Genomic DNA, 24,707 nt, shown 5'->3' with positions numbered 1-24,707 from the left:
AAGTCTTTTCAATTCTAGGCTCCCAATTAATCTGGCGGAGGACCTGAAGTCAGAACCATGGTTCTTAATTTTGCCAGTGCGATGATTGCCCCTGCTTTAGTCCACTAGGGTGGACATCTGGCTGCCTCCCCGACTTGATGGTGGCTGACTTGTTTCAAGGCACCACCCACAATGAAAAGCTGAGGCTGCTGACCCTGTTCTCACAGGTCGGAGGCCAGCTGCGACCCGAGTCCTGAAAAGTGCGTTAAGATTGGTTCAAAGGCAGTAGGAAGCTATGGTTTCTCTGATGATGGCCTAGTGTGTTTGGAGAGAAAGACTATGAACGTGTGTGTCTAGACTCTAGAGCAAGGTGGCCTGGTTGGAAGGCCCCGGCGGGGCGCAGCCGAGCATTTCCTTTAGAGGCCCAGACAGTGGATGGGTGGGGCGCCCTGGGCGGGGTCCTCGCAGCTAGTGGTGTTTGAAGCCTCCACGACCGCGGTGGGAGAGGGGCGGCCTGGAGAAGTTGGCAGCAGGCCTGGGGCAGGAAGGGGGAGGAAGGGGCCCCATGTTCCCTGAACAGCCGCGACCGCAGCCCGAGCACGTAGCTCACTCTCTCGGCACTGGCAATGGTGGGCCCCGCACCAGCCAGGTTAACATAGGCTCAAGGGCAGCGCGGCCGCGCGGGGGCGGGGCGGGGCGGCCCGGGTGGTGACTTGGCTCTCGCCAGGACTGCACCGAGGACCGGAGCTCCATGGGGGCAGAGTGTGGAGGTGGCCGGAGGCTGCAATACAAGCCCGGCCACCCGAGAACTCCGCTGCGGTGGGGTGAGGAGAGGCAGTGTCCCGCCCATAGGCGAGGCCGGCCGCCTAGGTCCCGCTGAGACGGATACGCCACCTCGCCCGCGCTCCCAGCGGGCGGAGCGACCACGGGGTGCCCTCCCCAGCGTTGCCATCCTCTCGCGCCACCCACGGCTGCCTGCGCACAAAAGCTCCCGCACGGAAAGGCCCGGCGGGGTTCCCGCTGCGGGAGGCACGCGCCCTAGCCCTGCGCCGCTACACCGCGGCCCGCCACCCTCGAACGTCGTGCGTCACCGTGCCCCGCGCGGGGCTCCGATTTCCGCCCCGCCTCCTGCCGGTCCAGGGACACGCCCACTGGCGCGCGCAGGTCCCGCGGCCAGTAGAGCCCTCTGGAGGCCCGGATTGGCGAGCTAGAGCACTCCAGAGCCAATGGCGTTCGCGAATGCCACTAGCCACGCCCCTCCCCGGCGCGGGCGCGCGACCGCACCGTCCCTCTGGTGCGCGCTCCAGGCTCCCCGCCCCCTTCGTGCGCGCTGCTCCCTGCGGCCACTGCCGCCTGTAACCTGCGCCGCCAGGATGTGGCTGGGGGCTGACGTCGGGTCCAGATGTGGCCCCGGCCCCGCCCACCCCCGGGGCCGGTCCGCCCACACCGAGCCGCGGCGCGCACGGAGGCTGTCCCGCCTGCCACAATGCACGGTGGAACTGCGACCGCAACTTGCAGGGGTCGTGCCTAACATCGCCGCTCGACATCCGTAAGACAAGCGGGCCTTGACGCCGCACGCGGACCCTCCTCGTTGGAGCCCCCCATGCGCTCACCCTCCAGTACCCGGCCAGGCGGACGCGGAGCCGCGCGGGTGACGGCAGAAGCGGCTGCGCGCCCAGCCTAGCCCAGCCCAGCCGGAGAAGAGGGCGCGCCGCGCCCCCGCCCCCCGCCGCTCTCCGGAGGCCGTGGGTGCGGATGCGCCGCTGACGACTCCTGCGAGAGCACCGCGCGCCCGAGCCCGCAGCATGGCAGCCGCCGCCTATGTGGATCACTTTGCCGCCGAGTGCCTCGTGTCTATGTCCAGCCGCGCAGTCGTGCACGAGCCGCGGGAAGGGACTGAGCCCCGGCCCGAGGGCGCGGCCGCCGCCGCCCCCACACTGCCCCGTGTTGACGAGCGCCGCGACGGCAAGGACAGCGCCTCGCTTTTCGTGGTGGCGCGGATCCTAGCGGACCTCAACCAGCAGGCGCCCGCGCCCGCCCCCGCGGAACGCAGAGAAGGGGCCGCTGCGCGCAAGGCGAGGACCCCCTGCCGCCTGCCGCCCGCGCCCCCTGCACCGCCGCCCGCCCCAGAGCCCGCCTCCCCGGGACAAGCAGGCGCGCCGGCCGCGCCCCCCAGCCCCGCGTGGAGCGAGCCCGAGGCGGCACTGGAGCCGGAGCCGGGCCCCGCGGGGAGCGGCGAGCCCGGCCTCAGACAAAGGGGTCGGCGGGGCCGGAGTCGCGCCGACCTCGAGTCCCCGCAGAGGAAGCACAAGTGCCACTACGCGGGCTGCGAGAAAGTTTACGGGAAATCGTCGCACCTCAAGGCGCACCTGAGAACTCACACAGGTCAGTGGGGCGGCCCGAACGCCGCCAACGAGCGGACTAGGGACTGCTCGGGGGGCCGGCCACGCCCCCAGAGCTCCGGGCCCAGCGCTAGAGGGGCTGGGGGGGGGGGGGCGGGGAGCCGGGAGCTGTGGGCGATCGCGGCCGCGCCCCTGCCCTGGCGCTCCGGCCTCGCGTGACGCTGGCCGGGGCGCTTGGAGCCGGCGCCCTCTCGGCGACCGCGCCCCCATCGGGCACGCCCCCTCCCGGGTTCTTGGGGCGGGGCCGCGGGGTAGATGTCGTCATCCGGGCTGCGGGCGGCGCGGGCAGGTGCGCTCGAGGTGGTTGGAGGGGAGGGGGGCGGTCGGCGCACCCCGATTGGGGCGTGGGTGCTCCCGGGGCTGGAGCCTCGCCATCCCCCCTCCCCAGGCCTCCGGGCGCGCTCTGGCTAGGGAGGGGCCGGCCCGGGCGGGCGAAGTTCACCCGGGGACAGAGATCCCTTCAGCCACTCGGCACATTCTTCGCTCTCTTCTTCCTGTAATTTTTCCAGCGCTCTAAGGTTTAATTTGTCGCAACCCGACCCAGCGGCGGCGCTGGCCGACGCGGGGGGCGGTCCCAGTCCTCGCTCCCCACCCGCGGCTCTTTGTAGGAGCCCCAGCCCATCCGGCCGGCGGGGGCGCGCCCGGCCGCAGGGGGCTGCTCCGCTTTCTCTAGGAAGGCGCGCTCTGATCACCGCCCTTTCTGGCCCAACTTTCACCTGCTCCTGGGCTGGGTGCGGGTAGGTGGCACCTGTACCAGGACCGCCCGCCTGAGCCGGCAACCTGGGGTGGCGTAGGGTCACTCGCTTCTGCGGTTTCCGGGCACCGCTTCGCAGCGCTCGGGCCCCAAACTCGGTAGTTGACTCGTATATGGAAGCCCTCCCCCCACCCCCCTTGTTTTTTGGTTTTAACACAGCGGTGCAAACATTTCGTTGTATTTCCTTTGAGCTCACGGAAACTCTTCTGTAATCCTGAACTCTTTTTACAGCTTTGAGGCAAGTTCACTACAAAACACTTAGTTGCGTTGCTTTGTTACCAGGGGCTGTACTTTTGTTGTTGCTAAAACAGTTAAGTGGCTGACCAAAAAGCACAGGAAGACACTGAGGCCGTGGAGGCTAAAGCTCAAGGCCTTTCTGCCCGTTTGTAATGGGGCGTGCCCGAGCTCTGCCGATTTCTAGGCTAGGGGTTCTCAGGCGAACTTTTTCCGCAGAGGCGGGGTGGGGGGTGGGGGTTGGGATGGTCCTAGCCCTTTGCTGTGGCCGCCCAAACCGCGTGGCAGGTGATGGGGTTGAGTGAAGGCCGGGCCATCTCCAGGCATTTAGAGCCAAAATTAATGGTGTGTGAGAGCCCGGGAGGTGGGTGGGGTTTCTGTAGGGCTCCCAGTTCTGCTAGGAAAAGCGGCCGCCGGGGTGGGTGTGGCCGTGGGGGAGGAGCAGAGCTGGGTTCAGAGAACCTGATGGACCAAGAGTGCTGGGTGGGGTTTGGGGGTGTTCGGCGACCAACTATCGGATTGGGAAATCTTGGTGCAGAATATTTCACCGTGGCTTCCCACTTGCAGTACCGGGTAGCCGATCTGGTGAAAGGCAGAGGACTCGCCTGTAGGGAGGGGCTGGTCGTCGTGGGCGGGTTGGGTCCAAGATGTTTTTTTCCTTGTTGCCTCGCTCCTCCTTTCAGTCTCAGTTGGCGTTTAGAAAACGTTTGGGGGCGCTGAGGACCGCGTCTTCCGTAGTGGGGAGGGAGCCATTCTCTCCGGAGCGCCAGGAAACTCAAGAGCAGGTAGAAGAGGATAGAGCCGGCCTTCTTTTTGAGTGCCAATAGTGTGCTGTGCGACCAAGGGTAGGCAACCGGGGCCGCCCTCCTTGTATGCCGAGATAAGAGGGAGGCGCCACCTTCGGGTGGCTGTAGAGTTCCAGGCCCTCGGGAGAGCTGGGGGAGGTGGGGGTATTGGACGTCTGCAGATGTCTAGGCTGCATTTTATTTGGTACCCAGGTGAGTCTGATGACGATAGTTGCACATCTCAGATGCCTGCCTCTGGGTGGAGTCTGGTTCAGCCTCGGATCGGGAAAAGCCCTGGGAAGCCATTGCCCGATCTTGCAGCGCTTAACTAACTCACGTTCGTAAGGGAAATGGTGAAGGTGTTGGGCAGAGGGGAGATTCCAGCAAGGTGGTCCCAGGGGCTTCCGCATAGGCGCTGGCTCTGGCGTGGATGTGGTCTGGTGTGTGAGTCACAGCGGGCAGTGGCTAACTGAGGCCGTGCCATGCCTGCTCCATCCCAATACCGGCCTTGAGAACGATAGTTTTTGGTAGGAGTGATTATAACAGCCACCTTAGCTAGCAGGTAGCCGGCAACTCTGTGATATGGAGCTGTTCCCCAGCCTCGCTGTGGTTTTGTGACATGTGCCATGACCACCTGGAAAGCTGGGGTGAGGGCTTGATGTTTAGTGCCTTTGGGAAGGGCAAGGGTCCCTAGCCAGGGCTGTCCTCTGATATGGACGCCTGAACAGCTGTTTGCAAAGAGCTCCCCTCCTGCTTAGCTACGAGGTAATGGCCCCTCCCTCCCTAGTAGTTCGGTGGACCCTTGCCTCTCGCATTTCGGTAGTTGGTGTTACAGAAAATGCATAAAACAAGCAAATAAACAAGTCCAAGCCACTTGTTTATTTAATTGGGACCTCTCAGCTTATACTTGGGGAATTTGCTAACCTTACTTTTGGAGGAATAGCAAGGCCAGGAGCAGGTGGTTTTGGAGGCTGGGGGATTTGAGGTGGAAATGGAGGACTTCCAGAAGGCCTACTCCATTGAGGAGCAAGCTCTCCTGCATTTGGAGAGTCTGGCGTGGCTGGTGGGCCTGCGGTGGAATGGTGGTCCACTCGGTCTTCTGACATCACCCTGAATAGATTCCTACGACCTCTTTGCTCCCATAAAGAATTGTTTTCAAAACTATTTCATGCTGTTATCCTTGTAGCACCTAGAACCAAAATATCTCCTTGTATGTTGCCTGGGCTGGGCTACTTGGTGGCCCCCAAGGTACCCCGAGGAAGGTAAGCACAGTGTTGGGTATAGTCCCTTCCTGGAGGCAGGGGTAAGGTTTGTGGTCGCCGGCTCTTGATTGGAGCAGGGGATGGGAAGTACAATAAGATCCTTCTTACTGTCTCCTGAATTAATTCAGAGTCGAGGTTAGCCTGAAAATTTATCCTTCCCCACTGAGGTGGGGATTAGTTTCTGCATGGGATTCTTGGACAGTGTATTTCAGCCTCCTCGGAGTGCGCTCTGACCTCAGAGCCTCCTTTCCAAGATGCTGCTGGGCCTCTTCTCACTGGCACTCTCTAACCTAGCTGCCCAGAAATCAGTCTATCTGAGCAGAGGATGGCTTGGAGAGGAGGACTTCTTTTTTTTTTTCCCCCTTCGAGACAGGGTTTCTCTGTGTAGTTTGGGTCCTGGATCACCCTCTGTAGACCAGGATGGCCTTGAACTCAAAGAGATCCACCTGGCTCTGCTTCCTGAGTGCAGGGATTAAAGGCGTGCGCCACCACCGCCGCCACCACCCGCCTTAGGCAGGACTTCTTTTACCTAGGGTAGAGCCAAGCTCCTTGATGGGCAGCCCTTTGTCCAGGAACATGCCTCTACCAATGGCTCCTAGCCCTGCCCCAAACCCCAGACTGCCAGTGGTCTCTTCTGAACCCTTACAAGTATTGCACAGAACTGTCTCCCAGCTACCTATTGCTACCTGCACTGTGCGTCTCTTTCCAGGCATCTCCTGTGGATTTGCATGTGTGCATACCGCATTGACATTTAAGAAGTGCATGAGTAGGATCCTCTGCGGGGTTCATTCCATGTGTTTACTTAAGGAGACAATAGTGTTCTTTATGGTGTGAGTGTTTGATGGTATGGTCAGTTATATGGCCAGGCCATGACTTCTGTGACCTCTTGTCACCCATGGAAAGCGCAGGATTTGGTTGTGCTGTCTACCTGGTAGGTGACCGTCTTGATGCCGAGGAGTGGATGATTCTGTAGAGACCTGGTGACATTACTCACGAGCTGATTATAGCACATGTGGAGCCCGTTGGCCTGTAGGACAAGGAACCAGCTGCACTTCTTGGTCTCCCCTGGGCGGAGGGCGAGACTTGCTGTATCACCACCGCCTTTCAAAAGAGTTTTTATTTCCCGTTCTTTTCTCATGGAGAGCTCTAGAGTCCAGACCCACATTGGACTCTGCAGACCAGGCTAGCTCCCACTTGCCCTGTGCCTCCTCTCCTGGCTTCCTTAGCTCTGGCTTTTCCAGGCCCTCGGAAGTGCTCACCCACTGTTCAGTCCCGGTGGCAGTTAAGTGTGCCTCCTTGCCTGACGGGGGCTGGGGTGTACTGACAGGCAAGAGTAAGTCCTAGGCTAGAGCCCACTCCAGAAGAGGCCTCGGATCTGGGGTACACAGTGCTAGAAGTCCTCCAGTCCTCCAGAGAGGGGCCTTGCCTGGCAGTCATGGGAAGGAGCTTGTGGCAGCCTTTGTGCCCCCAGGTCCTGCTTGTTCCTGCTGCCTGCATAACCTTCCACCTGTGGTTCCTTGCTTCTTAGATGTAGCAGGGCAAAGGGACAGGTGAATTATATCCAAGCCGCTAAAGGCGAGTGAGGAAACAAGTTGTAAGTGACTCACGTACGCACTTGTGGATGTGTGTGCCTTTAAATACACACCTGAAGAAACGGGAGGCGCTCAGTGCCGGGGTCCCTATGGTTCTGCTTCCAGCAGCCCTGGGGCCTGCCTTAGAGATCCTGTACAAACCAGCATTCTCACAGAGATTTCCAGGTGCCCGAGTGTTAAAGTGTATCTGGTTTGTACTTTGAGAAGGCAGTTTAAATGGTTCCCAAAAAAACATGGAAAGCCAGTGCTTCTCAACCTTAAAACCGTAAAATTATTTTTGTTGGCTGCTTCATAACTGTAATCTTGCTACTCTTATGAATAGTAATGTAAATGTTTGGTAAATAACATAAATATCTGTTAGGAATGGTGATGTAAATATTGTGACCCACAGGTTGAGAACTGTGGATCTAGAGAGACAATGTCATTTCTCAACCACATCTCTGACACTCCCAGACTACATGCTGGATATTAGGCCTCTTTGTACTTCTTCAGAAGGGTTGGTTGTTTGTGTTTGTGGTACTGAGGGTCAAACCTAGGCATGTTAGGCAAGCATTCTATCACTGAGCTGCATCCCTAAGAGTTTTTTTTACCTTATATCTTCTTTACTTATATCCTGCATGGCAGGGTCTTCCCATGTAGCCAAGGGTGACGTTCAACTTTTGGTCAACTTGGGTAGCTCGGATTTCAGGAGTGTGCAGCCACATGTAGAACTAGTAGACGCACGCATTTCGAATAAGGATGGTTAAAAAGTGCCCACACGGCAGGTGAGGGTACATGCATCAAGGGCTTGCTTGCCCTGGGCAGTGTGCTTCTGAGTTTGGACACGCCTACCATGTGCCCCTTTGCCACACTTCTTGGACCAGCATTCTGAGTGACACAGGCAGGCAAGGCTTACCTCGGTATTACAGAGCTATGGTCACCCCTGCCCTCGTTTGTATGACTGCTCGGGTGCCTAGGGGGTGGGGCAGTGAGCAGCACTGTGTGTCTCCCCAGACTGGGCAGTTGATACTGTGCCATGCTCTGTTCCCTTACTCCCTCTCTGTAAGGCTCTGTCTTCTGTTTCCATAAGGGTCCCCAAAATCTCCACAGTCTAGGCAACACACTTCGTCTAGAACAGCCCATCTTCTGGCCATTCGAGAAACTGACATTTAAAAGATTTTTTTTTGATTTATTTAAATGTATGGGTATTTTGCGTGCATGTATGTTGTGTCCCGTGTGCATTCCTAGTGCCTGAGGTGGTCAGGAGAGGGCATCAGATCTTCTGGAACTGGAGCTACAGGTTGTGAGCTATCATGAATGTTCTGGGAACTGAACCCAGGTCTTCTGCAAGAGCAGCAAGTACTCTTAACCACTGAGCCATCTCTCTAACCTGAGACACTGGCATTTTTAGAACGGAGCCCATTTGTCCTGGAGAACATCCCATTTGATACCTTACACTTAGTAAGTATAACTTTCAAGAAGTTTGATCAAACTGGGCGGTGGTGGCTCACACCTTTAATCCCAGCACTTGGGAGGCAGAGGCAGGTGGATCTCTGTGAGTTTGAGGATAGCCTCAGCTACAGAGTGAGTTCCAGGATAGCCTGGAGAAACCTTGTCTCAGAAAACAGAACAAAACAAAACTAAAAAGTGACTGGTGATGTTGGGCATCTCTGTTACCAGAACTGGCAGGGAAAAGAATGTCAACTAGTTCCCTTGCTCTATCACATGGTTAAGATGGTGCTTGTTGACTCTCCACATGTTTTTCTTAATACTAACCAGCCCATGGGCTGTTGCCCTGAGACTGGCCACCGGCCTTGTGCTCATCCGCTTGCATACCCCTGGTTGGTTTCTTTATCTAATGTTCTTACATCCTTGACTGAACAAGTGTTGGAGGTTGAGAGTCGCTGCTTTTGTTGATGGCTCTCAAAGTTAAAGGGTAGTCTGGCGGTGGTGGTGCACGCCTTTAATCTTAGCATTCAGGAGGCAGAGGCAGGTGGATTTCGGAGTTCGAGGCCAGCCTGATCTCCAGAGGGAGTTCCAAGACGGCCGGGGCTGTTACACAGAGAAACTGTTTCAAAAAAGAAAAGAAAGAAAGAAATAAATGTAAATAAAAATAAAGTCTAACAGTATCCTGAGGGAACTTGAGGCACTGCCCTCTCCAGACAAATACAGCAGCGCATTGCTTGTAATGAAAGGGCTTCCAGGTCCATTTATAGCAGCTCAAAGGTAGTTGGCTTCGTTTTTGGCTTGACCTCCTATACCCTCAGTTGGCTTGCTCTTATGTCTGCATGGTTGGTATCACCAGCACCTGTAAGGTCCTGATGAGAATCTACCTACTTTGAAGAAAACAGAACCCTCTTGTGCCCACATACCTGAGTCTGTAGGATTTGTTAGCTTGGTTTTTGTTTTTTTAATTTTACATCTCTAAATGGGGTTTTCCCTCAAGAAATCAGCTTCCCATCAAAGTGGAAATAAATGTCTCTCCACCTTGGCAGTTCAGAAGGTGGCTGTGTGTGTGTGCAACTTCTGTATCAGGATTGGGGCAATAAAGCAGCTGGCACCAGGTTCCTAGGCACAGAGTGTACTCCAGCCGTGGTCATAGGCCAGTGTAATGGGGACCTGAACCCCAGCTGTTGGCTCTCGGTGGCAGGAATGGATTAGGTCTAAGGTTCTTGTTGGAAGCCAGAGTGATGATCTCTCAAGCAAAAGCTCTGCCTTTACCCCTTGAATGTTTGTGTGAGTACGCACACCCACCCACCCACGGACACGTGTTGTGAAGATCCCTAGTTAGTGTTGTTTGGGGAGGCCCAGGAGATGTGGCCTTCCTAGGGAAGCATGTTACTGGGGGCAGGCCTTGAGAGTTTAAAAACTGGCACCATTTTGAGTTTGCTCTCTAGGCTTCCTGCTTGAGGTTTGAGGTGTGAGCCCTCCGCTCTCAGCTTCCAGATCCAGCCACTGTGCCTGCCACCCTCTGGCCCCACCATTATGGAACCTAGTCCTCTGGAACGGTAAACCCAAGATAAACTCACTCTTCCTAGAGTCGCCTTGTGTTTTATCGCAACAGTAGACACCCTAAGACAGGTAAACGTAGTGTCCGCATCGTGTCTGAGCCAGGCATCCGGAACCGGGGTATGGTGGCTATATGGACACTCCGCTTTCTATTTCTGCGTTTTAATTCAGGGTCCACCCCAACCACTGTGGCTGAGCTTTTTATGAGTCTTGCTCCTGAGGGAGGCACAGGGTTCCCTCACTTGGAAGTAGAGCTGTGGTAAAGAAGTATCCATATGCCCAGTCAGTTCTCATTTTTTTCCCCTTGATTTTTTTTTTTTTTTGGAGTTAGGGTCTTGCTATTTAGCCCAGGCTTGCCCTGAACTTAAGCTCCTTCTGAGTGGTGTGTGTGTGTGTGTGTGTGTGTGTGTGTGTGTGTGTGTGTGTGTGTGTGTATATGTATTCTAATGCTCTCAGTACTACCTATCTGTAGTCATTGTTTTTATTTGTGTGTGTGTGTGTGTGTGTGTGTGTGTGTGTGTGTGTGTGTGTTGCACATGCACATTTGGTGGAACACAGCATGGTACCGTGGGCCAGAATGTATCTTTGACAGGCCCCTCCTTTCCAGCATTGTTTTAAACAAACCAAGAGCATACTTCCAGAGAATTTTTTTCCCTTGTGGGTGGGGGTGGGCACCTGTTTATTGTTCTCATTTTTGAACTTCATCACACAAAAACACTTGCTAACCAGGAACTTGGCCACACTCCGTGGCCATTGGCCAGTCTGTCCCAAGGTGACCTGTTTAGAAAAGCCCTGAGGCTTGAAGGCCTAGATTAAATGTCCTTGTACAGCTGCCACTGGGGTATGGGGGACAGGGCAGGCTTGTCTCCTTGGAGCCAGACCCAGGGTGCATCATGGAAGAGCTTTTGCAAGACATGGGGACCCAAGATACGTACCAGGGCCTTGGGGGTGTGGCTCAGTGTAGAATACTTGCATGGCTTGAGTGAGGTTCTGTTTGATCCCTGAGTAATAAAAGCCACTTGCCAAAGAGTCAGTGGCTCAGTGCCTTCGTTGGGGTCCTGTCTTGAGGGGACTTTTAAAGGTAAGCTTTGGCACTGGTTGGCTGCCTGTGGATGGAAGTTGGAAGCAGCCAGAGACTTAACACAGTCTCACCTTGCCCCACCCAAGTGGTTAGCACAGATCACATGGGGCCTGAGATAGGGCCTCCTTTTTGCTTTCTGGAGAGCAGCAGTTCAAACTTTTTGGTATGTGGTCCTTCCCTGGCCCGTCTCTCTCCCTACAGGAAGGAGAGCCTTTGAACAACAGCAGCAGCCCCCAGGTTTACGGAACTGAGGGGCCCTTAGGGTTTCATATGTGGGATCCCAGGGCAGATGAGCCTTTCTTCATGGGGACTGGGTTCCCTCCTGGTGGGGGAGGTCCAGCCTTTGGCAAGGAACAAATCTCCCGGGAAGTTCTCCAGGTGTACAGGTGGGTCTAGGGAAGCCTAAGAGTCATTTTTCAGCTACACCTGAGTATGTGTCAGGCCTGCGATAAAAGCAGGAATGTCCTACTCCTGTGAATTCCTTCTCTGAGCCCTAATTGTTCTTAACTCTAAAGAGAATAGGACTGGGAAAATGGCTCGCCTTCCATGTAAGCAAAAAATCCTGAGTTCAGATCCCCAGAACCTGTGTGAAAAGCTGTGGAGGCACCGTGGTCCTGTAACCCCAACACTTCCTGCCTAGGGGGTGGGAGTGGACTCTGGAGGATTCCCCAACCTCATTGGCTGGCCAGCCTAGCTAAATCAGTGAGCTCTAGGTTCAATGAGAGACTCTGTCTCAAAAAAAAAAAAAAAACAGTAGAAAGATAGTCACAGTTGACCTGGGGTCTCCACACTGCCCATGTCCACTTGCATGCACCCCATGCATGCACATTTACACTAACAAGTACCTGCTCCACATTCACACCCATGCACATGCATGCACACACACAAGGGATGGGAAAGAGAAACAACAAAGAGCTTGGCTTGGGAAGTAGGAAATAGGGTTGTGTAAAGAGGCACTGGGAAGAAGGGGTCAGAGGAGACTGGTGCCTGGTGCCCAAACTCCTGGGTGCTATTGGCGGGTCCCAGAAGTGTATGCCCGGAAGGTTGACTGGAGTTGTGGGAAAGCTTAGGCCTGGGACCTTGGGACCTGGAGGTGAGTACCAGGGGGAACCTGGGCTTCTTTCTTTTTTTTTTTTTGTTTTTCTTTTTTGTTTTTCTTTTTTTGTTTTTCGAGACAGGGTTTCTCTGCGTAGTTTTGCGCCTTTCCTGGAGCTCACTTGGTAGCCCAGGCTGGCCTCGAACTCACAGCGATCCGCCTGCCTGGGCTTCTTTCTAACACAGACCCCAGACATGTCGTCTGAACAAGGATGGTGAGCATGAGTTAATTGCATAGTGGCCAGTCACACGCAGATATGTAAAGTTGAGTGCAGTCTGGCCCTTAGCAGGCTCTCCATTGTCTTGGCCCGTGCTTCTCCAGTCTGCATCTCTCGTTGCCCTCAGCACCCCACCACCACAGCCTTGGTTTTGCTTATTGGTGATGGTACCTATGTGTTTCTCCCATGGTCCTCTCCCACCTGCAAGAGGGTGGGTGGCTTTTGGGTCCCCATCATAGAGGTGTCGTGCTCAGGAAGTTTTCTCTGAGCCTGTTTTTGACTACCAGCCCAAGTGAAGTTGCAATGGGCAGAAGTGGCAGCCCCTGGGACACACGGGGGCTTTGGGCCTTCATCTGCATCCCGGAGCGCTTCCTTTTGCTACTTAGCTTGAGACATGCTCCTGTCTTCTGTGTGTGAGCCCTGGGCTTTGCGGAATGTCCATATGTCAAGGCTGTGCCTGGCAGGCTTTGTGGAAGGGTGTGGCTCTCTGAAAGAGAGGAGTCAAGAGTGTTCCCCGTGCTCACATGGTTCTACCATGTTAACAATCCTGAAGCTGGTTTTCCTGAGCTCCCAGGCTGGAGAGACCGGGCTCTGATGTGGCCTGTCCCAGTGGTTGGCATTATTTTGCTTTGGATAATTGTAGTGCTCCGAGTTCACATTCTAGCTTTTGAAAAACATCAGCCCCAATATTCCGCTTCTGGAGATTGTACCCCATGTTTTGTGCATGCTAGGCAAGTACTTTGTCCCCTGAGCTCCAGTGATTTTCCTCCCTCAGTGATCTCAAGAAGTTGGCTAGGCTGCGCTTGAACTTGGGGTTCTCCTGCCTCTGCCTCTTAGGAGCTAAAATTACGGGTCTTCTCTCTCACATCTGGCTTTGACCTGAGTTATGATCCAATGTTTTGAACTCACTTGTCTAGTTACTAGTGGAGCTCAGCTTGTGAGAACGAGTTTATGTGGGTGGGTATGGGCATGTGCCTATATATACCTGTGTGCATATGTGCCTTTGCGTGTATGTGTGCACTTGTGTGAGCCATTCGGCCAGCACACAGGACAATTGCTCCCTGGGATGTAAGCCAGCCAGAAGATGTCTGGCAGTTGTGCAGGCTGTATCAGGGATATTGGTTGCTGTGATGCCACAAACTCTTCAGCAAGCCTGATGCCCTGCAAGAGCAGGCCAGGAGGGAATGTGCTTGGCCGTGGCTGTGCGGACGGGCCTGACCTCCATGTATGGAGAGGGACCTGTAGTTGAACAGGGGGGAATTTGCTCTCCGTTCCTCCGGGCCTCCGAGCGTGGGCATGGGCTGTCCAGCTGAGGGTACAGTCTGGACACATCCACCCTTAATTTCCTTCTTGTACTTTGGACCCAACCTGCTTTTAACCTGCCTTCAGTGGTTTCCAATCCCAAAGGAACAGGGACACAGGGCCCTGGAAGGAAGGAGAACATAGGCATCTCTCCTTTGTGCTATAAGGTGGCTCAGCCGGGGAGATCTACACAGCCGTGGGGGAAGCTGTGGCTTCCTCCTTCCGTCCTCTGGGGACACCCTGGCACCCATCCTGTGTGGTGTTGGGGAGGAGGTGGCTTGCTTGGCTGTTCCCGGTCCCAGTCAGGGTCCTCCTACACAGCAGAACTGGAGGTAAATACTGAGTTGCCTTGACAACCAAGCCGAGTCTGGGCTCCAAGTGCTCCTGGCTAGAGAAGCTTTCATTGTCTCAAGTTTCTAAGATGGGTTTCTATTTTGATTTTTTTTTTTTTAATTAGCTAGTATGACTAAGATTGCAAAATGCCTGACCTGGTTCCTGTAATTTCTTAATAAACATTTATATTCTTTTTATAGGAGGAACATTTCTGTGATTCATTGACTTTTTCTTTTAGGTTGGTGAGGCAGGGTGGGGGCAGCACAGAGGGCACCCCACTGTCGACAGCTGGCACAGCGTAGGCTTCTGAGTACTGGCTGGGGGCCAGAGGCTGGGAGCGCTTACGTAAACACCACACCAGGATTTATTGGCTTTGAGGCTGATTAAGTTCCATGGAAAATTTTGGGGAGCTGCTTCACTCCTCCTGGAGTGTTCAGATGCCCATAAGTGGAGCTTCCAGAGCCCAGGGGCCACCTGCCTTCCCGCCCAGGGCCAGTCCTCCTGGAGGAGGCTGGGGTGTGAACTGGTTCTACACCTCAGCCGTGCCAGGGAGGATCATGTTCACTGTTAAACTCCAACTGCTCTTGTAGGCAGCCTGGCCGCCTGGACCGGCTGCACCTGGCCAGGCTTTCCTGCCCGCATGCCTGGCTGTTGGTGGGGATGTCCCTGTGGGACTGGCCGGCCCATGAGTGGATTCAGCAGCAGGTTCCCAGGCCTCCTGTTTTGTGGGGGTCTGTGCCCTGCCTGACTGTTGGTCACCTTGTATAGAGTTCCCTGCCCCAACAAGGAGCCAGGTGAGTGTGCAGGAAAGCTGATTCATTCGTTTTCTGACCAGTAATGGCTGGTCTAGGTCACCTGGTGGATGGTTTATCCAGTGGTCACGCGGGGCCTCATGGGTCCTATCCCAAGGGGGCTGGGCTGTTTGATGGACCCTTTATCCCCTGTCCTCAGGGCCCACCCTGAGTGTGGACCTGCCGGGAAAGCACTTCTGCAGCCTCTTAGAGTTGCCGTGTGTGGCAGAGCCCCCGACCCAGCACCAAAGGGCTCTCCAGATTCCCTGTGCCGATTTCAGAATCAATGCCGGCATTGCTTTCCACAGTCCAAATGGCCCAGCTCTGCCTGCTTTCACTAGGGAGCAGCCGCTGGCCCCCAGCAAGGGACCCAGCCCAGTTCCTGGGTAGAGGGCTGCATGGTGCCCCCCCTCGACTGAGAATGCCTTTCCCCCCAACTCTTTGTAAGTCAGATGTGGCCCTCCTAATACCACCCTTTTCAAGCATAGAATTGTTCTTTGTTTTTATTTTTATTTTTAGGTTTTAGAAAAACCACTTGAGTTGCTAGCATTGCATTGAGGGGTGTTGAGGGACCCCAAGGCACGATCACTTGAGACTTTCGTGTGCCATGTGTAAGGCCTAGTGGTGTTGCTGCCTCCACCCCTGACCAGCTGTGTGAGGTTAGGCTTCATAGATGGCGCATCTTAGCACCCTTCTCGAAAAATCTCTCAGTGTTTCATCTTTTAAAATTTGCTTTTACAGTTATACGTTTTGTTAGTGTGTGTGTGTGTGTGTGTGTGTGTGTGTGTGTGTGTACATATGCACAGTCCACAGCATACACGTGAAGGTCAGAGGCCGTCTGGGGGAGTCACTTCTCTCTCTCTCTCTCTCTCTCTCTCTCTCTCTCTCTCTCTCTCTCTCTCTCTCTCTCTCTCTCTCTTTCTCTACCATGTGGGTTCCAGAAATCAAGCTCAGGTCACCAGGCTGGGCAGCCGATTTCCTTACCTGTTGTGACACTTTGCTTTGAGGAATGCACTTGGCTATGCCCTATTATGTAAACAAAGATAATATGTCTTATTAACGTGGAGGTTTGGCCTTGAGGTATGAGTGGGCTGAATACCACCCTGAGTTTTCGTCCTTAATTCCCATCTGTGGTCATGCTGACCTCTAAGGGCAGAAGAGAAAATGACCTAGGCATCCAAGAAGGGTTTGTGCCCAGGTTCCGTGTGTGTGTGTGTGTGTGTGTGTGTGTGTGTGTGTGTGTTTAGCCTGAAAAAACAGAATTTCATGTCCTGCAGCTTTTAGGGTGTATTTTGCCCGTAAGTTCACCACGGGAATTGCAGTACCTGCAAAGGCCAAAGGGGGCTTCAGATCCCATAGAACTGGAGTTGGAGACATTTGTGAGTCACCGTGTGAGTGTTGGGAACTGAACCCTGGGTCGTCTGTAGCAAACGCTCTTAGCCACTGAGCCGTCTCTCCAGCCCCATGTCCTACGTTTTGTGCTTGGGTGCCTAGATAGATGGTTTTGCTTCTTGTCGTGCCCGTCAGAACAGGAAGCTTCTGCGAGCATCCTTGTGTTGCTATGGAGACCTCGTTGCTGGGTGCTGAGCTGTGCTCAGATGAGAGAGTGGCAGCCTCTTCTCAGGTGAGTCTCGTTTGTTACTAGGTAACCAAGACCTCCCAGGTACCAGCAGATTGTATTCAATTGGACTAGTTTATCAGAAGCAGATGAGCTGAAACCTCAAGGTGAAAGGCTTGGGTACGGCAAGGTGGGCTGAGGGCCAGTCCCGTCCTGTTCCCCCCCCCCCCCCCCCCCCCCCCCGCCACCTCCATGTCTATAGTTTTGAACAGTTTCACAGCGGTAGGCAGCAATTCGAGCCTTGCTGAGTGATTCCACCCAAAGGGAAACAGTCAGGGTCCAGGTGTATGTACTGTGGGCTATACTTTCCAGAGTCCTGGACAAGGGAGACTAACACCCTAGAGGTGCCATGGCAGGTTTTGTACCTGAGAGCCCTTCACAGTCTGTTTGTAGAAACATACCCAGTATTTCTGTAGAACCCTTGAGCAGACATGAGTTCCATAAGGAGCTGTTATCTGTGGCCTCCCTCGGCTGTTCTGGTTTCAGCAGGCATTCTTCTTGTTTTCCCAGAGTGATTGCTTTGGGGAGCTTTACCCCCCCTCCCCGTGTGTGTGTGTGTGTGTGTGTGTGTGTGTGTGTGTGTGTGTGTGTGTGTGTTATTTTCTTTTTGGGGCAGCAACTTTGTTTGCGAATGCAAGAATTGTTTCCTAAAGGGAAGCCCGGAAGTGTTTTTGAGGTTGGCTCTTGGACTGTGAACCACTCTTTCTTACCTCTTTCCTGTCTCCTGGCATCTTTGAGTTAGTGTATTTGGCACGAAAATGCTTCCTGTGTGGTCTGAGGTGAATGTGTTGAATGACTATAAATAAGAACATGGACTGTCTTTCTCCCTCCATTTCATTGCTCCAGAGGGTGCCTAAGAAGGTGCCACTTTGCGGCGCCTATTTGATGGGTGCAGGAGGGGGACTCTTCCTGGGACATGAGGTGGCCTTGGCCTTCTCCACTGTCCAGGATCCTTTGCTTGGACAGCAGATGATGCTGCCTTGCATCTGTGTCCTGTCCCTGTGGTCTTTGGGACAGTCTCTTCCTTCTTTTGCTCTGTGCCTCTTTAGATGCTATCCTGAACCCTGTACAGGACCTGCTGCTTAGGTGTCTGCTCAGCACCACCCTGGGAGAAGCATTGGCAAAGCCATTTGTTTTTTGACCACTTTCAGATGTTGTGAAGACCGTGGAGTAGTTAGGAAAGCAGAGCTTGGGGCTGTTAGGACAGAGGCCTACAAAATGGACTCCATCTTCCAGGAAACCTCCCAGATCTGCTCCTGTACTGTGTGTGCCTAGGCCGTGTGCTATCCTGAGCTTTTGCCTCCAGTTTTTTGTCTCTAACAATAAGGAGAATGTTAAGACACGAAGACCAGTAGGGGCTTCTGTGAAGACCAGTGGAGTCTGGTACTGACACGTCCCAGCAAGGACCAGGTGTCTGCCCGGGAGACTCCACCCTGGTCTGTAGAATCTCAGCCTAGGTTTCACTGCTTGTGACAGTTTACAACTACAGAAAAAGGCCTGGAAAAAGAGCTGGGCTCAGGCTCTGCCCTCATCCCACATAACACAGCATGACGACCCTGTACCTCCTGCTGGAGATGCCTCTAGAAGGTCTCCCTAGGGCGGCCTGAGTGGGTGGCTTGCAGGCACCCTGGGCTCCAGTACATAGAAGTAGCCAACCTAGCCTCCTTAATAGGCTTGGGAGGTGCTGAGACTTCTGCATCTCAAGGCTGGCACTCGGAACGATATCCAGCTTGGGAGTGGTCTCTGGTCCAGCCCACTCAGGCCATGGGTTGGTTCTGTGTGGCTGGTCCCCCTCTCTCCTCTATGGGAGGTGTATTGTCATTGCCCACAGAGGTCAATGTGACTTGTATACAAAAGGCCTGACTTTCAAGGATGCCTTTGGCTGGGGGAATCCGCCTTTAGCCTTGAGAGGACGCACCCAGTAACAGCTTCCAGTTCCTCGTGAGCACTTGGTACCTGAGAGCCTTGGTTCTTCTGTTTCCCCAATAATGGCCTTGCCTTTGTCCTGGTACCTGTGGGCAGGAGGCCTCATATTCACTCAGGGGCTGAGGCTCCGCTCTCTGCCTGGCTTTATTATTATTATTAATTATTATTTATCTATTTACGTTAATTTTAATTTAAAATTTTTTTTTTTTTTTTTGGTTTTTCGAGACAGGGTTTCTCTGCATAGCTTTGTGCCTTTCCTTGAGCTCACTTGGTAGCCCAGGCTGGCCTCGAACTCACAAAGATACGCCTGGCTCTGCCTCCCAAGTGCTGGGATTAAAGGCGTGCGCCACCACCGCCTGGCGATTTTAATTTAAATTTTTAATAATATAGTTTGAAAATCTTTCCCCTTCCCAGGTCCTCTTCCCCACCCCCCACCTCCCTGCCCACCCAACTTGACTTTCTCATTCTCGTTCTCTTTTTCTCTCTCTGTCTCATGAAGGCATCGAAACAAAGAATTCACAGAGACTGTGAGCATTCATGGGTTCAAACCGGAGAAAATCCCAGCAGAGAGAAGGGAAAGTGGATACGAAATCCCACCCCCTAAGGAAGAAGCTAGTGCAATCGATACCCGCTGGCAAAGGAAATTCTAAGTTTTCTCCAGTGGATAACATCAACCCCACTCCAGGGCAGGCCCCATGCTCAGGAGTAGTTGACTAACACAAAATGGACTCCATGGATTTTTTAAATTTGTTTTATTTATTTATTTATTTATTTATTTATTTATTTATTTATTTATTTATTTATTTATTTATTTATTTATTTATTATGGTCCTCTTTGTGTTTTGCTTTGGTATGCTTTTGTCCTGTCTGGGTCTCTTCTCCTTACACACACACACACACACACACACACACACCACAGTCCATGGCCAAGTGGCCATGCTGTTGTAAGGCTGGTGCAGGGCCCTCCCTCCTGTCCCTGACGCGTGAGGGAAGGCAGCCAGCTGGGTGGAGTGGAGACTCTTGGTGACAAGTAGAGGCTGAGGCCCTGGTCTGGAGCCGCTCGGCACCCCCAGGTGTTCTGCCCATGATGCTTCTGGGAAGTTCAGGAAGAGGGCTGGGCTGGGCTGGGCGTGAGCTGTGGAGGTGTGAAGCAGGTGCTTGCCACCTCCTGTTCCTTCCGAGTTTGGCCTGCAGCCTGGGAGAAGCCCTGGACTTGTGAGAGAGATGATGGATGGGCAGGGTCGAGGGTGAAGGGCGGGCAGAGAGAGGGGTTGGGAAATTCTGACCAGTGGCACATGCTGAACCTGACTCTTGTCAGTGCGTTGCGGGGTGTGACTGGGAAGGGCTGGGTAGGTGACATGGGGACCTTGTTCCCTGAATGTTGTGAGGGCCCTGGCTTGTCTGGTTCCCCTGTCCCTTGAGGACCGGGGTGCCTGAGAGCACTTCTGGGAAGCTTGTGCTCCTGCCCCAGCCCCCTTGGCCAGCCTCCTCGGGGCCTGGAGGGATGTGCTTGGTTAGAGTGTTGGGGTGGGGCAGGTCTAGGCCCAAGTGACTGTGCTGTGCTTTGGAGGCAAGCAGTAAGGGGCGGCCCGAGGGAAGTATGTCACCAGATCATATCCTGGACCGAAAGTCCTTCAGTGAGTATATTGGTGTGGACATGGTTGAGGAAACAGGGGTGTGAGCTGCTCTGGGGCCTTCTGGCCCCACACCGTGGCCCTCCCCTTACCTCTGGGTTCTGATGTCCCCCAATGGGTAGGCTTCCTCTGGTGGGCCTGTGCTTTGGGCCTGAGAGCCATCACTGTTGGGAGGCAGTAGCCCAGGACAGCTGTGCCTACTGCGCCCACTCTGTCATGGGACTAACGCACTGCTGGGTAGCCTTCTGCTTCATGTACACCGCCTTGGCATGAGCTCTGCTCCGTACACTCTCAATCACATGAAATCATGTTTGCCCCAGGCTCCACAGAAGGCCGACGATGATCCGTAAGAGAGGATCCCGGTTGCACTCCTGCCCACCACCAGGTGCCCTGTGGGGACAGTGAGCCTCTGCTGGTTGGGTGTGTATGCTCCCTTCTTATCTCAAGGAGGAGAGTGGGGGTTCATCCAGAGCACCTGTGTGCTCAGAGCTAGCCAGACCCCCGGATGGTTCTGCATAGACACCAGGCTGCACCTCCATGCTGATCTGCGAAATGCACCCTGAAATAAACAGGCTTTTCCTGTCCAGTCCTTTCTCCCAAGAGTCCATAAGGTTACCCTCTACAGTGGGCACCTTACCCTTGCCCCATCCTGGACTTGATTTCCTTAGCTTGGCTCCTTTCCCGTCCCTTAGTATTTTGCCTGGACCCTGGCTTCCTGTGCAGTGGGAGGCCCCAGGCCACAGCTCTCCATTCTCTCCCCTCCATCTCTGCTGTTCCCACATTTCAAAGCCTCCTGCTGCCCACCTGTGATCCGGTTCAGGCCACCCTTGGTGCGAGGGCACAGGGCCACGGTGGATGTCTGTATCTTTTTCCTTTCAAGGATATCTATCACCTTCTCCAGGATGGAGAGATGAATATGCTCTCGACATCTTTTAGTTTCTCCGTAGAGGGTCCTGGGTACTCTGGGGCCATATATAGGGTTCTGTGTGGTATGGCCAGTGCATCCCAACGGGCATCCTGTGTGCCACCCCTTTGTGCCAGCAGCTCAGAAAAGGTCTGGGGAGGTGCATTTAGGGCCATGTAGGTCCCAGGGAAAGAGGCACCCTGGGGTCCAGGGAGAGGGAAGGCTGCAGCAGGAACAGGCTGTGCCACCAGGCAGGCCTGGCTGGGACCTTGGTCCCTGTGCCTGTGACAGCACAGAGCAATCTGGGCTTGAGAAACTAGAGAGTGGGATGTGGACACTCTGTAGGGATCAGCAGGTGTCCTCAGAGAGCTCTGTGGGCCGCAGAACTAGCCTTGTGAGAAAAAGGCTTCTGTATGCACCCCGGGAACTACCTGGGGCATGCCAAGGCCACCCGCTTCTTTTGTGAGACCCACTGGGCTAGTGCACTGTGGGAATTGCATATATGAGTGGGGAATGAGAGAAGAGAGTCTTGCTAGAGTTAGAAACAAGGTTCAGCCCCCAGAGATAGTCTGAGGGCGCAGGGCCGGAGGAGTTGCCTTGGTATTTTGAGTTGGGGGTGACAATGTGGTGGGGGGTGGTAAACCGTTTAGAACAGGGCAAACGTTTGTAAGTCTACAGGGGGACCCTCAGGAGATTGGCTGTACACACTGCCTTGACCCTGGTGGTGTGTGATCCTGGTCTGTGGGTTAAATGATTCTTCTGAGAAATGAAAGAGACCAACAGCAGACTCCCACCAGTGTGAAAGGCTGAGGAGGGGCAGGCAGGTGACCTGGGAAGCCAAGGGAAGAAGTGGCGACAGGCAGTTGTGATCACTGGGCCCAAGGGTATCCTGAAGGACCCGGTGTGCTCCCTCCTGACGTCTGGGACCCTGTGCAGCATGGGTGTTGTGGAATGGGGTCACCTTCGTGTGTGATACAGTTTAGTAGAGTAGGAATGTGTCTGCTTCTGGTTACCAGCCCCCGAGGATGGCGCCGGTCCCCAGTGCAGACAGCAAAGGCCTGCTTTTCAGTGGGGCCCTGGCCCCACTCTGTGGTCTCCCTCCCCCTTGAGGCTGCTGCTTGTCTGAAAGCTAGGGATGAGACTTAGCCTAGAGCTTTCTTGCTGGTGGAGGAGGTCTCCGATAAGGGCGATCCCTGCTTCTTCCTTGAAGTCAAGCCTGGAGCTGGAGCGGACACTTAACCTCTTTTGCCCGAATAACCTGGAAGGGATAAAGTATAAAAAAAAAAAAAAAAAAAAAAAAAAGTTCATAGCAGAAGCACACGGGAGCAGCAGGTGCCTTGTGCCAACCCCTTCACCTGACTGCACCCTGGCTTGACAACAGAACACAGAGGGCAGTGCTGGCGGCTGTTTGTGTGTTCTGGATGGAAGCAGCAGCATGCGCGGCAAGCCCACGTGTGGGTGCACGTGGGTACCCACGTTTTTACAGGAAGTGGTAGAGACATTGCAGCAGACCATTTTGCAGATACAGAAATGCTCCAAGAAGACATTTGGCAGCACCCGAAGATGCACACCCGAGAGGAGAGCTGTTTGGCTTTGGCCTCACCGAAGACTTAGAAATAAATGGCCCCGGGAGCCTTTGCTGCCAGCCAAGGCGCAAGCTGCCTGCCTGCTCTGGCCGCAGAGGAGCCGGAGGCTGCGGGAGTCTGGGGCTCAGTCTGTGTCCTGGTCACGGTTCTGTTGCTGTGAAGAGACACCATGGTCGAGGCAACTCTTACAGAAGGAAGCATTGGCCTGGAGTCTTGCTTACGGTTTCAGAGGTTAGTTTATGATCTCTTGGTGGTGAGCGTGGCAGCATGCAGGCAGACGTAGTCCTGGAGCAGTAGCTGAGAGCTCTACATCCTGATCCATAAGCTGAGAGAGACTCTGGGCCTGGCATGGGCTTTTGAAACCTCAAAGCCCGCCCCTGGGGACACAGGTCCTCCAAAAGGCCACACCTCCTAATCCTTTTCACACTGTGCCACTCACTGATGGCTAAGCATTCAAATTCATGAGCTATGCGGACCATCCTTATTCAAACCACTGCAGTCTGCATCTCTGACTCCCATCAGGTACCTTACATCCAAGTGCCTCAGTTGTGCTGGAGTTAGTTTTAGCATGTACTATTTCTGGAGGGCCGATGTCTTCATCATTTGGGGCCGCTGTCATATACCATGGGTCAGAAATCTTGGTAAACAGAAGGAATTTGTCATAGTTCTAGAGACTAGAAGGCCGAGGTCAGGCCAGCTACAGATTCAGTGTCTGAGATTTTCCTGAGACACACTCTTCTTCCTGGGGTCCCTATCCCAACCATGGAGACCGATTCGTGGCCTGATCATCTGATCTCCTGTCAGAGGTCTCACCGTTCTGTGTGAAGACTCCAGCTTGAATTTCAGAGGGAGACGTTTAGACCGCAGTGTTTGCAGCTTGTAGAATCAGGTAGTGAACACGATGGCGTTGGAGCTAGATTCTGTGTCTTCTGCAGGTCTTACTCCTCTTCATGGGACCTTTTCCTGCACTCTGCCTCAGCAGGACCACAAGACAGCTCTGTTTCTTCATCTTGGGGGCATTCCAGACCCCTTGGGAAATGCTCCTGCCACCCATTTAGGGAGAGGAAGCCGAAACTGGATTTGTCATAGATGGCCTGCCTGGTCTGTGATGGTTTCCCCAGAACTCCAGGTGGACCCACAGCCACCTCCACCCATGTGGAAGTGTCCTGTAGGGCAGCACTGGGACACAGGGAGACGGGAGTGTGTCTCGTGCTCTGCTGACCTCAGTCAGGTTCTGGCCTCTGCGTTACTTCCTCACCCCTCATAGTCCTAGAGTACCTGGTGCTTAAGTGCGTGGGTTACGTCTCTTCTGAAGCCCACAGCACCAGAGAGGCAACATGCTGATGACTACGGCAGGAAAGGCCTGTAGGGCTCTGCAAGTGGTGTGGCCAGGCCTGTGCCATTATGCCTGTGGCCCGGGTCCTTGGGGCTGCTTGAAGCCTGTTTCTCCTGGGCAGACATGGTCTATTGCTGCGGGGTGTGTGTGTGTGTGTGTGTGTGTGTGTGTGTGTGTGTGTGTGTGAGAGAGAGAGAGAGAGAGAGAGAGAGAGCTACCAGTGCCTCCCCTGCCAATGTAAACTTGGGTGTAGAACCACAAAAAGCAGATTAATTCAACATCCCCTGGACTTCTACCTATAATGTTAGGTGGTAGGATGTGATCAACCACGTATTGCTGAATGCATCGCAAGTACTCATCACGTTCTTGAAGCTGCTGGACCGTACCCGCAGCCTTCACAGAGCTGTGACTGTCTCTTGGATGATGCATGCTTCACCCTGTGAAGTCCTGGGGCCAGGTGCTCTCACCTTCAGCCGTCCTCGGACATGCAGCCTCTGCTCTTAAGCTCTTGATGATGTAAACATATAATAGTCTGGGAAGGGAACAAGGTCCGTGGACATCAAGTGTCTGTGACCCACGGATCCTGGACAAGTACCCGAGGCTTTGGAGGCTAGAGAAAGTAGGAGGGTAACAGCACAGGGCCCCCAGATGCCCACTCAAGACATAGTAGGTCCATCATCTGTGCATGAGTGGAATGGGAGTAGCTGTCTGTAGCCAGGCAGGTGGACTTCTCTGAATAGATCTTAGTGTGACCTCAGAGGAGGAGGGTGGTTCTCCGTGAGGAGGCTTCTCCAAGGTCTGTCTCCCCCAGATGCTTTTAGGAGGAATTATGTGTTTCCCCACAATGTGTTTTGTTTTTTTTTTTTACCATGGCTTATGGTAAAGGA

At 54.2% G+C, this 24,707-nt stretch overlaps 1 protein-coding gene across 1 annotated transcript in view; it reads left to right on the top strand.

Annotated features, from left to right (window-relative positions):
- The first annotated feature begins 1,784 nt into the window (after positions 1-1,784).
- The window catches only part of Klf13 (KLF transcription factor 13), a 50,573-nt gene continuing 27,650 nt past the window's right edge, over positions 1,785-24,707 (top strand). The window contains exon 1 of the mRNA XM_076544169.1: positions 1,785-2,364. Coding sequence (XP_076400284.1) covers positions 1,785-2,364 — 580 coding nt within the window. The remainder of the gene's footprint in view (positions 2,365-24,707) is intronic.

The sequence above is a fragment of the Peromyscus maniculatus genome, chromosome 1 (assembly GCF_049852395.1).
Source record: "Peromyscus maniculatus bairdii isolate BWxNUB_F1_BW_parent chromosome 1, HU_Pman_BW_mat_3.1, whole genome shotgun sequence".
Classification (NCBI taxonomy): domain Eukaryota; kingdom Metazoa; phylum Chordata; class Mammalia; order Rodentia; family Cricetidae; genus Peromyscus; species Peromyscus maniculatus.
Note: the sequence above shows the minus strand (reverse complement) of the source record. Positions and strands in the feature narration are given on the sequence as shown.